At 36.4% G+C, this 14975-nt stretch overlaps 1 protein-coding gene across 1 annotated transcript; it reads right to left on the reverse strand.

Moving 5' to 3' along the window:
• Nucleotides 1–445: 445 nt before the first annotated feature.
• LOC104535753 (mucin-5AC-like) lies at nucleotides 446–14391 on the reverse strand (the record flags this gene model as incomplete). The annotated part of the gene is made up of 20 exons (XM_010187493.1): nucleotides 446–1140; nucleotides 2417–2623; nucleotides 2723–2766; nucleotides 4011–4152; nucleotides 4516–4644; nucleotides 5252–5408; nucleotides 6006–6245; nucleotides 6750–6929; nucleotides 7262–7375; nucleotides 7477–7615; nucleotides 8153–8304; nucleotides 8433–8533; nucleotides 9142–9191; nucleotides 9835–10090; nucleotides 10652–10778; nucleotides 11792–11886; nucleotides 12646–12810; nucleotides 12895–13032; nucleotides 13825–13894; nucleotides 14281–14391. Coding segments are annotated over 20 exons (3312 nt in total), but the record flags the coding sequence as incomplete, so codon positions are not given.
• Between the last annotated feature and the right edge of the window lie 584 nt (nucleotides 14392–14975).

Genomic DNA, 14975 nt, shown 5'->3' on the forward strand with positions numbered 1-14975 from the left:
CGGTCGTGTACTGGGTGGTGGTGGAGGAGTGTGTGCTCATTGTTGGTATGGTCCTTCCTGAGGTCGTCGTCGTTTCTGATTCTGTTGGAGTGTATGTCGTTTGTTTTGTTGTAGTTCTCCTTTGAATATGTTCTGTTTCTGGTGGAGCCGTTGATTCTGTCGTGGTCTTGTGTTTTGTCTGGAAGTGTGGTGTTGTTATTATTTCTGTAGATGATGTACTCATAGTTGTTGAAAAAATTGAGGTAGTTTTTGACTTTTGTGTCGTTGTTTGGGGTGCTGTAGTTTGTTGACATGGTACTGTTACATTTTTACAGCATTGAAATCTGACTTTATAGTTATAGCAGATTGGTGGTAGTTGGTCTTTATTGTAGCATATCAACCCTTCTTCTGTATTACATGTTATGTGTTGCTCCAGAAGTGGATATGGTGTATCAGGAAACCTTACTGCTCTGCATTCAACAGCCTTTCTGTTATCACAAATTTTGTATCCCTTTTTTTTGATGTTCTGAATTGTGTCAAAATCTCCATCATCGTATCCGGACCCTGGATAGCTGACATCATACCACATTGTCCAGGAACATTCTTCTTTCATGCAATGCGGTAGTGTTGAAGGAGAAGTGGTAACGCTTGTCGTCATTTCGGTCGTGCTTGTGGTTGTTTCTGTTATACCTGAAGTTGTGAATGTTGTACTTTCAGGAGTTGTGGTAACTTGTGATGTAGTAGTTGAAAATGATGTTGTTTCTTCAGTTTGAGTTGATGTTTCTGTGCTCTTAGGTTCTGTTGAGGTTGGTGTTGGTGTGCTAAACTTTGTTGTGGAAGAGCATGGTACAAAAACACAGCATAAGATTCTGATTTCATAGTTGTTGCACATGGTTGAAATTTGGTCTTTGTTGTAACATATAAGCCCAGTCGTTGTACTGCATTCTACTTTTTGGCCAAGGTCTTTCAGTGGTATATTAGGGAATTTCTCTGCTCTGCATTGAACAGCCCGTGGAGCTTTACAGACTGCATAACCCTTAGCTCTCAAATCATCAAAGGTTTCAAAATCTCCACCATCATAGCCAGGGGTTTGCAGACTCCCATCATACCATTCTGACCACTCACAGACTTCATGAACACATACTGATGTAGTTGGTGACACTGTGAAAGAGAAACAGAGGAGCAACAAATCTTAGAATAAATTCTTGTAGATTTTATCTTATTATATTAAATGGGCCGAGAATTTTCCTTTGCTTGCATTATGAGCCTGTAGTACATCAGTTTAAGGTACTTATAATTTAATATGAAGTAGAACAGAAAATCCATCACACAGCAATTTCATGTACTGATTTGCTTGGAGCTGTAACTTCCCGAGAGAATGCCAGTTTTCATTTACAGAGTGCTGAAATAAGTCTCAGGCATAATTTATAAAAATTAGGCAGGGGAAAAAGCTCACATCTTTTTTTGCATCTGATTCAGTGTAATTGCTTGGTTAGTATCTTTTTTCCATATTTATTAGTCTCTGTGGAATGTCAAAGCCCAAATTCAAAACCAGTGGAAAGAATAGCATTTAGTCTATGCATCAAGATTCATAGGTTCTTTTTTCTTCCAGATGAGTTGACTCCTCATGTAATATACTGCATTGTCTTTGATTCTCCATCTGAAGTAAAAGATGTCTAATGCAGAATTATTAGCATCCCTACACTACTTTCTACTTTAGCTCTGATCTTAAGAAACCATTATTGGTTGGAGAGCAGTCCATAAGCTTCTGGAGGTGAATTCTCATTGTGAAATGCCTCGAAGAAGGCTAATGAATTCCAGCAGTTCTGAAGGTTCCAGCGATTTCAAAACTTGTTCTAGATTTTATACTGAATACTTGTTTCATTAAACAACATATGCCTATAGTCACTAGCGATTACCAATCTGAAGGATGTTGAACAGCAATTCTAGAAATGAAAATTTAAGCATCTCAATGCCAATATCTGAGAAATCCTCTTATTACTGTAATTACAAATACCATGAACCCTACCAGAGATTTTACAGAAAGCAATCATTCTGTAGTTTAATAGGAAAAATAATGAATTACTCCTTCAGTAAAGATTATTCCAGGAATAGAAATAGTTACAATTACAGATAATAAACCTGATACTGTTTTTTATTGTTCACTATAAAGATAAGCAAAATAATAGTATGAAACCAGGGTGCAGTGGTTTCCATTTCTGTGTTTCTGAAGTGTTTTTATTTTCTATATTCATTTCCTTGTGTTGATTTGGTTACCAACTACTGACTTGAAACCAAATGTTAATAATAAATGAGACTTACTGTCATTTATTTTGAAGGTTTCATTCATTTATGCTGTAAATGTGGGCATAGTTTTGTAGCTATATTTTACTCAGTGATGAACAGTATATGCTCTTATGGGCTATAAAAGATGTACCTGTGGAAGTAGTGACGGGTGGTGTAGTGCTGAAGTGAAATGTCGTTGCTGTTGTGGGTGTTGTTGAGATTGGACATTCATAGACTACTCTTTGAAGTGTTCCATTGGGGCCACAGGTTGCGACAATACACCCTCCTGTGCCATCTGTAGTATTGTAGACCACATCTTCATAATTGTATATCTTTCCCTCATAAATGCAGACACATTCTGTAAACCAAAAGAGAGTGTTATTCCTTGGTATCCAAAACGCAGAGCAGAATACCTCAAATGCATCCTATTAAAATATAACCAAATTTTTCAACATACCATGTTCATCATATTTGCATGTTTTGCCATGATTTGTGCATTCGCTGGAAAAGAGAAAAAAGGAGATAATGAATGTGAATATATTGGTTCATTACATAATTTTATTGTTTCATTTTTTTGTCAGTCCTTTGCTATTCATTGTGTGTTTAAATATAGAAAGACATTTGTCTGAGTTAGATATTCAGTTCTGCTGTACAAATTCAGATTGGGTAGTATCACTCAATTTTCTGGCAAGAAAGGCAACTCTTCTATGCCAGCATATTAAACATGCAGTATCCTTATAGGTGCTTCTGGAGGCTGGGCAAATATGTGGGAGGGGTGATGTGAAATGTTCTTATCTCCCCGATAGGTACACTTAGCTTTTGGAGAGGAAAGTGAAGTTAATGTATCATTTGAGAACGAATCACTGTATTATGGGTGTTGAGGTTGCCTATGCAGAAAGTTTCCATCAGACTTCCAAAAGATGCAAGAATGCATTCTGTTTTTAAAGGGAATTTATCTATTATCTGTTAAGAGCTGCATCTTGATATGTTTATTTAATAAGGGCATCTGTACACTGAATGAACTTAAGTGAATATAAATGTGTATTTAACAGGTTAGGTTTAGTGCTGTTAATGACATAGATGATGCAGGCAAAGCATGCCATGAAAGTTGGGTTAGCTCAGATGGGCTTTGTGCTAAGCTGTTTGCCGTTCTGGCTGTACTGCTTACAGTATTCAAACGTAGCTACTTTAAAGGTATCTTAGGACAGTTGTTAACTGCTTCACAACTTGTTCTGCTAACTTTGTGCTGTTTTCTAGAAGGCTTATCAGAACTTGTCCCAGCATGTCATCAATTCTGACAGAATGTGTGGGAATACTTGCTGACAGTTCCAAATACGCAAGTACCAGTGCAATAATAGAAACAATTTCAAAAGAATGAAGATTAGTTGCCTACTAACTTCTAAAAAATTTTACACAACTTTTTTAAGGATATCTTAATACAAATTCTCAGGCTATTGCTGCAACTATTATTATTATTTAAAATTGTTTTTATTTAATTCAATAATGATGATAATAATAATTTTAAAATACTTTAATAAGCATGCAGAATAAGTAACAAATTAATTTCTCTATGGTAAAATGTTTCACCATGTCATCATTTAAGTTCCTGGGAACAGAAGAAAATTAGACATTATTCAGCAGCCTATGACTGGCCTACTTCTTGTTTGCAAACAAAATACTTAATGCATGATGAATTGTGTTCCACAACTTCAAGCTCAACATTTAAAAACTTTTAGTAATCTTACCATGATTGACAGTTCTGCTTTGAAGGCATCTGCATTCCTGGTTTGTAATTTTTTCCATTTTCATAACAACCACAATTAGAAACACAGGTCATGGTTCCTTCATCAAAATAGGGCTTATCCTTTGGACAGTGTGGATAGCAGCCTTCAATAAAAAATGAGAGTTACGGTGACACTAGGCTTTTCACGAGGCAAAGTAACTCTATACTCTGCTTATATCTGTTTTCTCCAAATTATCCCATATGGTAAGTGGAATTTCAGACTCTGTTCCTGCTATTCCTTTGATTGCACGTTAAGCTTTGGAGCATTTTGTCCTCATCTTCACTCCAAACAAGTGTATGATCCATTAGGGAGTAATACTAATCAGAAAAATATCTTCTTTTGGTTTCTAATATAAACATATCAAATAGAATATAAACATATCAAATACCGAGTTTTATACATTTTGTTAACTATATTGCATTTTAGCTTTTTATAAGTAGAATGAGATATGCATAATTATGTTTACCTTCCAAACCTCTCAATTCATGAAGGCACCTTCCGCTTGGATTATTGCAGGTCTTCATGCAAGGGGCTCCACATGGCTTGTAGTGCCACTCACATTCCCCTTGTGGATTGTAGTAATCGCAGAACAGAGCTAGAGGAAGAAGAAATGTTAGAAGAAGACCTTTGATCCTTTTGCTCTACAAGCTTTCAGTTTTGCTGGGTAAAAAATCCCATGTGATAATTATAATCACATAGGTGGTGAACAGTGTATTATTTTATTCCTAATTTATTACAGTTGTTACACTTCTACCACCTTTTGACATCAATAAAGTTATAAAGCATAGAAGAGAGTTATATCTGGACCGCTGAAAAATCAATTAATTCTATCACTTATTTTAGCTAGTATGCACTAATATTTATTTACACTGATCCTGATGTAAAGAGATGAGAGTGTCATATAATAGTATAGTTCAGCAGTTGTATATCATGATTGGCAAGTAAATCAGACACTAATGACACCACTGGTAAAGTTACTATCAATGATTTCATTTTAAGAAGATAGATTGGCTTCCAGTGATTTACCCAACTTGCTTTGTAGTGGGTTTTTTGTTTTGTTTTGTTTTTCTTTTAGAATACAGCAGCGCATCTTAAAAATACAATTTTATCCTTCTTTCTTTCTTTGTTCTACTTATTTTTCTTCCCCCCCCCTCTTTTCTTTCCCTCTGAACCACTTCAAAAAGTACTAGGGTGAGACTCACGACAAATGGATGGGGTTCTCCATGAAATGCAGATATCCAGCTCATTGCATGCTTGAGCATAGGCAGCTACTGCTGTACAGAAACATTCACAGTCTCCTCCAGTGTCACAGGCACAAGCATCATCCACGCATGCTTGGTAATATTCATTTGGTTCAACCTGTTGGACAGAACTTTTGAGTTTTCATGCAGTTGTCCTCTTTGAAAAGGCATTCATTGCCCTAAAAAATCTGAATAAAATATCTGAAACTGACAGCTCTCTATGTGTGAGAAAGACAAGAAAGAAACCATGAGAATGCTTTGAGAAATCAAGTGGAAAATGTAGGATAAAGATATTAGTAATAAGTCATAATGCTAAGAACTATTTCATGTTTAAGATACATTTGCAGAAAGAATATTGTTACATTACGACAAGCTAGTACACAGTCATATATATCAGGTGGCTGGTATTTATATTAGTAGAAAATGATGCCATTAGAAAAGAAGAATATCCTGAGATTTACCTGTGTTTATCCCTTCTATTAAATATCAAAACAAAAAAACAACTATCAATTTCTTTAGTTCACTAGTTCAAGGCACATGCTGAGAAAATGAAAATGAAAATACTTTCTATGCAGTCTCCCTGGAACTTGGTCTGACTTCACTTTGTCAAGCATGACAAAGTGTATTAAAATTAGTGTATTTTTCAGCTATCCCACATGAAAATTAATGTAATGTCTGGCTCAGGACAATTTAAGACTGAAGGTTTTTATCATACCTGGGAATGACACTTTGCAAACACTTCACTGGTAATGATGCTGCATTGCTTCTGTGCCCAGGCTTTTCTGTATGGGTTTGCAGTGCATGGATCCTTGGTACGATTGGCATTTGGGCAACTGGAAGACACTTTCCAACTGTTGGCAAACTCTAGCACATTTCCTACCACAGATTGACTGCGAGTAGTGAAGTCATTATTTCCATTACCATCATAGTTTCCACAAAGTCCACAGATGTGTCCCTGCATGGGGATAAACACAAAATGGCAAAGATCAGTAAGGCACAGTTTCTTGGTATCCCCAAGTAATGGACCTCAGAATGAATCTTATTTGAGATTATCTGGGCCTCTTCGGTAACAGTCCTGGGCATTTTCATAAAATACCTTCATAACGAGATATGTCTAACTTCTCGTTAGGAAGGATGAGAATAAGAAGCAGATTAGACTCATGGTTCTTGTTCTTAGTATTGAGCTAATTAGTTTTATCTAATCCTGAACATACTTCTTCAGTGAGAGCTTTTCATGAAGAAAGCTACTGATGTCATTGCTGTTATGTCATTGCTGAATAATGTAAATTAAGGAAAATGTGTAGTACCCAATCCAAGTCAACATTACAAAGATAATAATACGCAACAGCTGCTCTTTCAGTCTTCTGCTTACAGCCTAAATTTCATGTTTTTTCTCTGACAGATAACATGAATATGTTTCAGAAGTCTTTTTATCCAGGTTTTGGATTTTAAAATGTACCTGAAAGCTGGGACTAAGTTTGATGAACATACTGGTTTTCTTGTCCCACATGAGTATCAGGCCAACAGCAGTGTCAACCACTAGGTAGATGCCCATGGAACGAATTTGGAATGGCATTTTTCCTCCAGGTGTCCTCTGGATGACATCAGAGTGTCCATCACTGAGTACCAGCTCATAATTCTAGGAGAGGAAAATAAAAAGTTAGAGTCCAATTTAAAAAAATTACCTATTGGATATAGTTTTGTGTATTGCCAGTAATGGTTATTGAATTAATAACTTTATTATCATTAAAATTATTCTATTCAACAACCTCATGTTAAGCAATTTCTTTTTAGAGTTCACTCCTTTGCTTTCTCTAGCAGAAAGTAGAATCATTGACAGTGAGCAAAGGAGTATAGCAGCATTTTCACTGTCTTGGAGGACACTTCTATGATGTGGTCTATCTAGGACAGCTTGTTCTGTCCTTCTGGCACATTCGACCCAGGGTACAACTTCTCAAAGAAATCACTTACCCCCATGAAAACTTTAATAGACTTAGAACAGGTGGTTCCTGTAGTGCCACATGGAATGTTCTCAGTGATGACTCTGAAAGTTCCCTGATTCATACCTTGTTGACCACAGTAGTTCTGAAACAGGGGAATGATAGTCAGTGTTAACTATGATACATGGTCATATGTAAAATGGAAGGCACTTTGACAGTGTAAAAATCTGGGTAGGACTCTGTTACCTGGACCAGAACATATTCACAGTCTCCTTCAAAATCAAAGCGTTTGCCATCAAAAGTGGTGTAATGCCCATCTCCATAAACAGAACAGGTTTCCAGGCAAGGTTCCTCAGAGCAGTGCCATTTTCGGTTTCTACATGTGCTACATAAGATGAAAAGCACCCCAAATGTAAAAACCACCCATACACATGAAATAGCTATAGGTACATTCCTGCACGTACATCAATCTGACTTTAAAATGTGTTAAGCTTATAATGAAAAAATAAGGTTTGCTTATTCTCATTCTCATTTCTCAGAAATTCAGCATAGTTTAAGAATCTTCGAGATTTACCCAAAGACTGTGTTACTTCATGATGTCATGAATAATTTGAGTTAGAAAATACTTTCTCATTTCCAAATCTTGTTGGATGTATTGAAATGTAGGGATTGACTGCAAAGAAAATATTAATATGACAACATCCAAACCATATTGTTCTTCTGACTACTTGCAATCTCTGTGCTGTGTGCCATTGTAAATAAAACAGATAGAACTTACTTTTTAGATACTAAGTGGGTCATGTTATATAGCATTCCTTCCTATAAATATTGATCCTGGTAGAGTGAAATGCTGTAATTCACCTAGAGCTTAAACTATTCCCTTTCAGATGCTAGAAAATAATATTTTTTAATATGGTCTTACCAGTTGTTGCAACCAACTCTGATCGATTCTCCTGGACTGTAGAAATTCCCATTGTGAACACATGGGCAGTCTTCTGGAGCTATACAGCCACCTTTGCCATCTAACACTTGGCTATGAGGACATACACATCCAGAAATACAGTGGGTTTTGTACTGTAAGGACCATATAGAAAACATGACTTGAAACATTTCCCTGATGGGAGAGTCCAGCTGCAGCTGGTAATTGTAAGAGAGATCTAGTTTAATATGCTTTCAACTCTGTATTAATAAACTGTACTTACACATTCCATATCTAGAGTCTGACAGCTCTTCTGGCATCCTGCACCTACCACATCTGCAGTGGCATTGCCACAGTCAATATAGACCATGGGAGGTACACAAACTGAAAGAGAGAAAAGAAATGAGAAATGTGAGATCAACCATGTATTTATATCTTTGTGTTTCTTTAATGCAAACTGAAGGGAAAAAAAAGACTCCTTTGTGAGATACGTGCATCTTAGTATAGTGCATTCCAGAAAGAGGAACTGAATGTTGTTTTGAAATCATGTTTATCTGTTTTTTGTGGTTTTGCTGACCTACTTATAGAAAGTAATGTTCAGTTATCTTTGTGAAACACTTCCTTTCAGGGAAAAAACAAAACAAAACAAAACAAAACAAGAAAACAAAAATCCTGGTTTACTTGGTATTTTTTCAGACTTTTAGTGCTTTTATTTTATTTAAGATGTGGACAGTTTTTCCTCTCATTCACTGACCTAACTGTTCTTTTTCTCTGGGTAACCCAGGTGTTTATAACTTGTTTCAACCGTCTGAAAGCTAAGACACTATTTCTTTATATTTTGGGAATATCCTCTACATTACAGAAATCATCAGTTCATTTTCTTGTTTGATTTCAGACTTGTACAATTTGCATCATTGTAACAAAAAAAGAGAGAACTGAAAAGGGTGAAGATGGAGAAGGAGAGTTAAAGAATATCTTAAGTGACATGTTACCTGGTTCAGGTTTCTCTCCAATGCAGCTCAGCTTTCCGTAGGTGCAAGTGCTATTAAAAAAAAAAAGAGAATGGTTATGGTTTTTTTTTTTATGCTTTTCCTTGTTAAATTTCAGCTTGTTTCCTAATGAATTTGGAATAATGAAAAATTACTGTGTGATAAAACAGAGAAAATGTGTCCTTTATCAGGATAGTTTCTACTATTAAAAGATATTTTATGTTAGAGCAAACCAAGTTATAAGTATACAAGGTAGGCTTATACAAGTGTAAGTATACAAAGACAGGTTTGCTCTGTCCATTTGCCTGGTTAAAAACTGTCCTACAGAATAGATTAGATTCCATTCATAATGTGAATTATCTGTAATGGGATCCACAAGCATCTTTAACCATGGAACAAACCTTTTACAGTCATGGATAAGAAAAGTACTTGTGGTGGGAAGTGAGTAACTGGGTTGTAGTCTGGCTGTTAGCCAAGGCTAACCCAATATAGTATGTTTTATTGAATTTCTGTAGTAATCTAAGTACAGTCTTCCAAGTACGGATAGCCCTAACTACTTTTAAGGATCTGTGATTTTTTTTGTATTGAAATTATTAGGGAGAGAAATGCATTTGATTTGAATAGATTACATGAATGTATATATGGTTTCACGATTGCCCATATCCAGTCTCATTCTTATCTTTACAAAACTCTTACCAGACAACACCATTATCATGAATAACTTCTCCAGAAGAGAGAGGCATTCCTTTGTAGTAACAAGGACATGTAGAAGCAGGCACGCATTTGCCATTTTCATCCATGTAGGTTCCATTTATGCAGGTGCAGCCATCAACTGGGACAAACTTGATGCTGCATGTGACATCAGGCTCACTCAGAGACCGGCAGGTGGGTTGACAGGAATCAACATTGTAAGTGTACTTCAACGATTTCGGACACAGGCTGGTGTATTTTGCTTGAGAGCAAAAAGGTGAGTTACATTCATAGTTCATTTAAGAACCAGTATAGGTACAAATGCAGTATTTCAGGTAAAGCATATATGATAAACTTGGCAATGTGTGTACATGTGCTTTACTAATATCCTTGATAGTTTATTTTTTTTTGGTACTGCTAGAGCAGAATTTTCCCCCATAAATGTATAACAAATACAAATGTTTTGCCCATGTTATTGACAGAAAAATGTTCAGTTATATTAATGCATAGTGTGTTTTTTCTTCACTGCTAATTTTATATTATTTCACAAGGTAAATTGAGAAACATCCTACTACTTTTATTCCTATTGCAAGGCTATTGAGGTCTGTGTTGCTTCTGCTGGCTCTGAGCAAGTAATCTAACAAAGCCTTTTCTTATATTTCTCCCTGCTTATTGCTTGTCTTTTATATTATTCTCTTCCTCCTCAAATTCTTGAAAGTCAATGCTCAACTTAAAACACTATTTAGCACAATTTACTGTGAGAATTCCTGAAAGTTGCTGTGTGGTGTCTTCTTGGGTGACAGTTTTCACGAGACATACTTACTGCAGGCTTTGCTCCTCCATCCAGTGAGGAGAACTCCTTTAGAAGCACAGGCCCTGACATAGCTGGAAAGGGCAGCACACATGCAGTCCTCACTCTTCTCACAGTTACACGTGTCAAACATGCAGTTCTAGGAACAGAGGATGAATTTATGATCATCAGGTTGTCATGTGAAAGCCATGGCACTCTATACCTTTTAGAGTGTCATGTTCGTTAGAGCAAAAAGTGAATGTAATCTATGCGCATAAGAAACATACGCCTGTTTTTCATTTGAAGATTTCATTGAGCACTTTCAAAAAAGAGTCTTTGCAAGGAGAGAGAATAATTAGAGGTCCACGATTTAAAACTATTTTTTTCAGATGTTGATAGGTTTCCCAACTACTTCCAGTTTGTAGCCACTGTGCCATATATACTTAGAACAAGTAGAGGGTATTTGATGCCACTCAACATTTAGGACATAGGCTTAGGAGCTTGGGCTCTTAGCATCAGAGGAATGAAGTAAACAAGAAGTCATTTAATGTGTTGCTATGCTGGACAAGATCTCTATAATATTATCATTCCAGAAGATGTTTGTTGAACATAATCTTACAGATTTCTAATAACAGGGAGACTTTGTAAAGTCTCCAGGCAGTCTGTTCCAGAGCTTCATCACCTTGATTTCCTGGAACATTTTTGTTCATGTCTTATCTAAATCTCTTTGCTGCTTCCTACAGACATTTCTTGCCTTGTCCTTGGATATATGCAAATCCTTCTGAAAGCAGTTCAGAGCAACTAAGCAAAGTGCTAGTTAAGATTCTTTCTGTATACTACTAAAACTTTCTGTATATCTCGGGAGGTACAGCTTTTGTCCTTTGGCTCAATAAGGAGTCCAGGGAGTTCAAGCTCCTATCTTAGGCATTTACATTAGTAGCTAAAAATATGGGCAGTCGCAATACACCTGTAAATTTTTCCTCCTGGGAATGGAAAGAAAGCTACCTTTACAACAGAGTAAGTATTATGATGTGTAGATAAAAATGAACCATTGGTTTGAAAAGAACTGTAATGAATGCATCTCCTCCCAGTTGGCAAGTTATTCTCTCAGGTGTTAGTATCAGAAATCTGAGCCTTTCTATTTTAAATTGGAAAAAGTTAAGAGCCAGGTACCTTCTGATAAACTTCTGGATTCACTGTTGAATGACATTCAGCAAAAGGTCCCATGGTATCAGAGAGCAGTCCACACCAGTGCTGAGCATACTGGTCTGTGAATTGAAAACATGATAAGAATTTCTATTGCACTTCGTTGTCTAAACTCTTGTCTCAATGCAACTATACTTCCTGCAGTGAAATTGTAGAAGCTTAACTTTACAATAAAATTCAGCTTTGCATTTGCTGAAACACAAGCAACTTTTCCCTTCCTCTATGCAGAAATATGAACTCTTCATACACTGGATGCTCTTAATTCATGGTAGTTGTCGTGGAATAAACTAAGACATCCTTAGCTGGATTTTGGAAAAGAAGGTTCACATTGTGAATTAAAAATATGTTAGTTTATCACAGAAAACAGAAGAGTGACTTGTGAATGCTCAAAAATTGTGTATTTCCATGGCTGAAATGGAGCCTAGGAACCTGAGAATCTGAGCCTGAATTGTAAGTCTGGTTTTTGTTTTAACAGTGGAAGGACCACACTGAGTCCAGCCTTCAGTGGAAACCTGCACAGCCTTTTTCCTATGTGACAGTCAGTCCTTTCCAGGTATGGATTCCTGAAGCGCTGTATAGTTCCAGTTCCCCTTAAGTTGGCAAAAAAACACTTGCTTTCTTTATCCAAATGAATATTTTTGGAGATCCAAAATACTATTCTAGTAATTTTTTATTAATTGGAGACTTCTAGTGTCAACTGAGGAAAATAGTGTGTGCAAATGGTCCGCTGTTATTTTGGCTAAATACTTGGTAGTTGATCAGTTTATTCTTTCTTTCCATCTCAAAACATAATAGAAGAGATTATTATATACTGAGCTTACCATTTTGTATACTGACAGTGCAGGGGTTCTCAAAAGTATTTTTGGCATCAGGACAGTCAGCCCGAGTTTTCCAAGTATTGCCAAAGGCAGCTGAAGTACCCTCTATTACACCACTGGTGGTTTTGAAATCATCTGTCTGTATGTCATTGAAATTTCCACAGAGACCTAAAAGGAAGCAGATGGGCTGTGAAAGCCTCTTACAGAATGAAGTGTACTGATTAAGGTAGTTGTTATGAAAAGATCACTTACCACAGGTCTGCCCTTTATATGATGGGTCTAAGTCTATAAAAAGTTGCATGAGAGGCACGAGCTGAACCTGTAGCTGAAGACCGAAGGCTGTTTGCAGCATGATGAAGAAGGACGATGGTCTGAAGATGGTGACATTTGCTAGGGACGTAAGAACATGAGAGCTGTAATTTCATATGAGATGAGCTGCTGAAATACCTGTTCATTATGTAGAGGGATTCTGTGTTTTTGATATGATCCTAATTTCTGAAGAACTGAGGGGAAAAAATGATCCATATAGAATTTCAAATCTAACACCAAAACAGTCTGTGTGTCCCCTAAACAACAAATGTATTAAAAACCTCCACTTTCTGTTAGGTGTATTAAATTAAGGGAAAGAACATACAATTCTTTCACTATTTAAAAGACCACCTTTGCTTGATGAAAATGATTCAGCATGATTTAGTGGTAGGGTCCAACCTGGACCTGTTCGGTCCTTTCATTGTTTCCTTTCTGTTCAGGTGCAGTAGTATCTGAGAAGAACTGGCGTGAGTGAGAGACACTCTTTGGTGATGAATGTGTACCAAGCAAAGGGACAGAGGGAACATAGGGAACTAAACAACTTGAAATATTGGAATCCTGTTGCATATTAGAGTTCTTCGTTCCTCTCTTATGGCAATGTTTGAATCTGGAAGCATGTAATTATGCTATTTGCTCAAGTTGAACCTCCATTTAATTAGATATGGCTAAAATTAGACCATAATTTTGCTAAAATTCTAAGAGTTGAATAGGCAAACCCTATTACTTTTTTAAAATGAGACACTATGCTCAGTTGGAGTACCTTGGGTTTGCCGCAGTTTAACCAAAGTAGAATTTGGCTTTAGATTAACCAATGTAAAAACATTTTAAAGTAAAAACTGACAAATATCACAGAGGTCTTCCAAAGGAACTTACCTGCAGAGAACGGCAGCTGAGTGTAGATCATATTCACAAATACGCTGCCAGAAGGCTGGATCACAATGTTCTGTCCACGAGAAAAGACAATGATTATCAAGCATATTTAGGAAAGGTAAAACACTTTCCAAATATTTTGTATCTAGTATTGTTCAGTATAAAGGAAAAAAAAAAGTAGGGGAAGAGAGTGATGATGTTCTGATTCCAATACTTTAATCTTTATTGCTATGGTCCATTGACTCTCAAAATAAACAAACAAATACCCAAAGATAACAGAAAAATAACTAGGGTCTTGACTTCCAGTGCACCTACTGTATTCTTAATTTTTCTTTTAACCATGCTCAAATGAAAAAACAAAAGAGCAGTGCAGATTTCCTGTCTGTGTTGTCATGTGTCATTTGCAAACTACTTGTTCATGTCCCTGCACAATGTTAGGTGTCTATATTTGCTACTTACAGTTTGTCCTCCACTTAGGCTGATGGCTATACCCTTGAGGCATGTCTCAGTGTCAGTCAGGCCACACTTGTGGATATCTCCCAGAACAGTGAATTCATTGCTGTCACAGAGCTAGAAAAAGAAAACAAAATATATTGTTAAAAGGATCTGTTATATTAAAATATTATGTTAAAAAGGTTCACACGCAAATGGCATTAGTGGAGTGAGTCTTTTAAAATATTATTTATTCCCTTTCTTCCTATTCATATGTTCTTACATATATATACACAGTCACCCAGTAAGCTGGCATTTGTGCAATCTGCCAGAGGAAGCTATCCATTACTTCTGACATTCAAGGAAGAGTTAGATGCATTAAGCAGACAATGAAAACTTCCTAATGTTTAGGTAATACTAGTTTAATATGATAGAGAAGAAGACGAAGGAAGTGTGCCTTTCTTGATCATTGGTTATGGTGTTTACCTGGGAAAGGAGAGGAATTGTTTTCAGTCTTTTCTTTACTGAATACATTATCAAAGAGCCTAGTGATGTGGACATTTTTTAAACAGGTAGGAAATAAGCTTTTAAATATCCTCTCATAGGAGAAAATGAAGATAAAATCAGTATTTGCTACTGAATAAAGGCAAAATTCAGTTTTTCTCTTGGTTCTGATTTTCATTGGACTGTGTTTTATGAGCTTCAACAAGGCCAAGTGCTGG

The sequence above is a fragment of the Mesitornis unicolor genome, unplaced genomic scaffold, assembly GCF_000695765.1.
Source record: "Mesitornis unicolor isolate BGI_N332 unplaced genomic scaffold, ASM69576v1 Scaffold43850, whole genome shotgun sequence".
Taxonomy (NCBI): Eukaryota; Metazoa; Chordata; class Aves; order Mesitornithiformes; family Mesitornithidae; genus Mesitornis; species Mesitornis unicolor.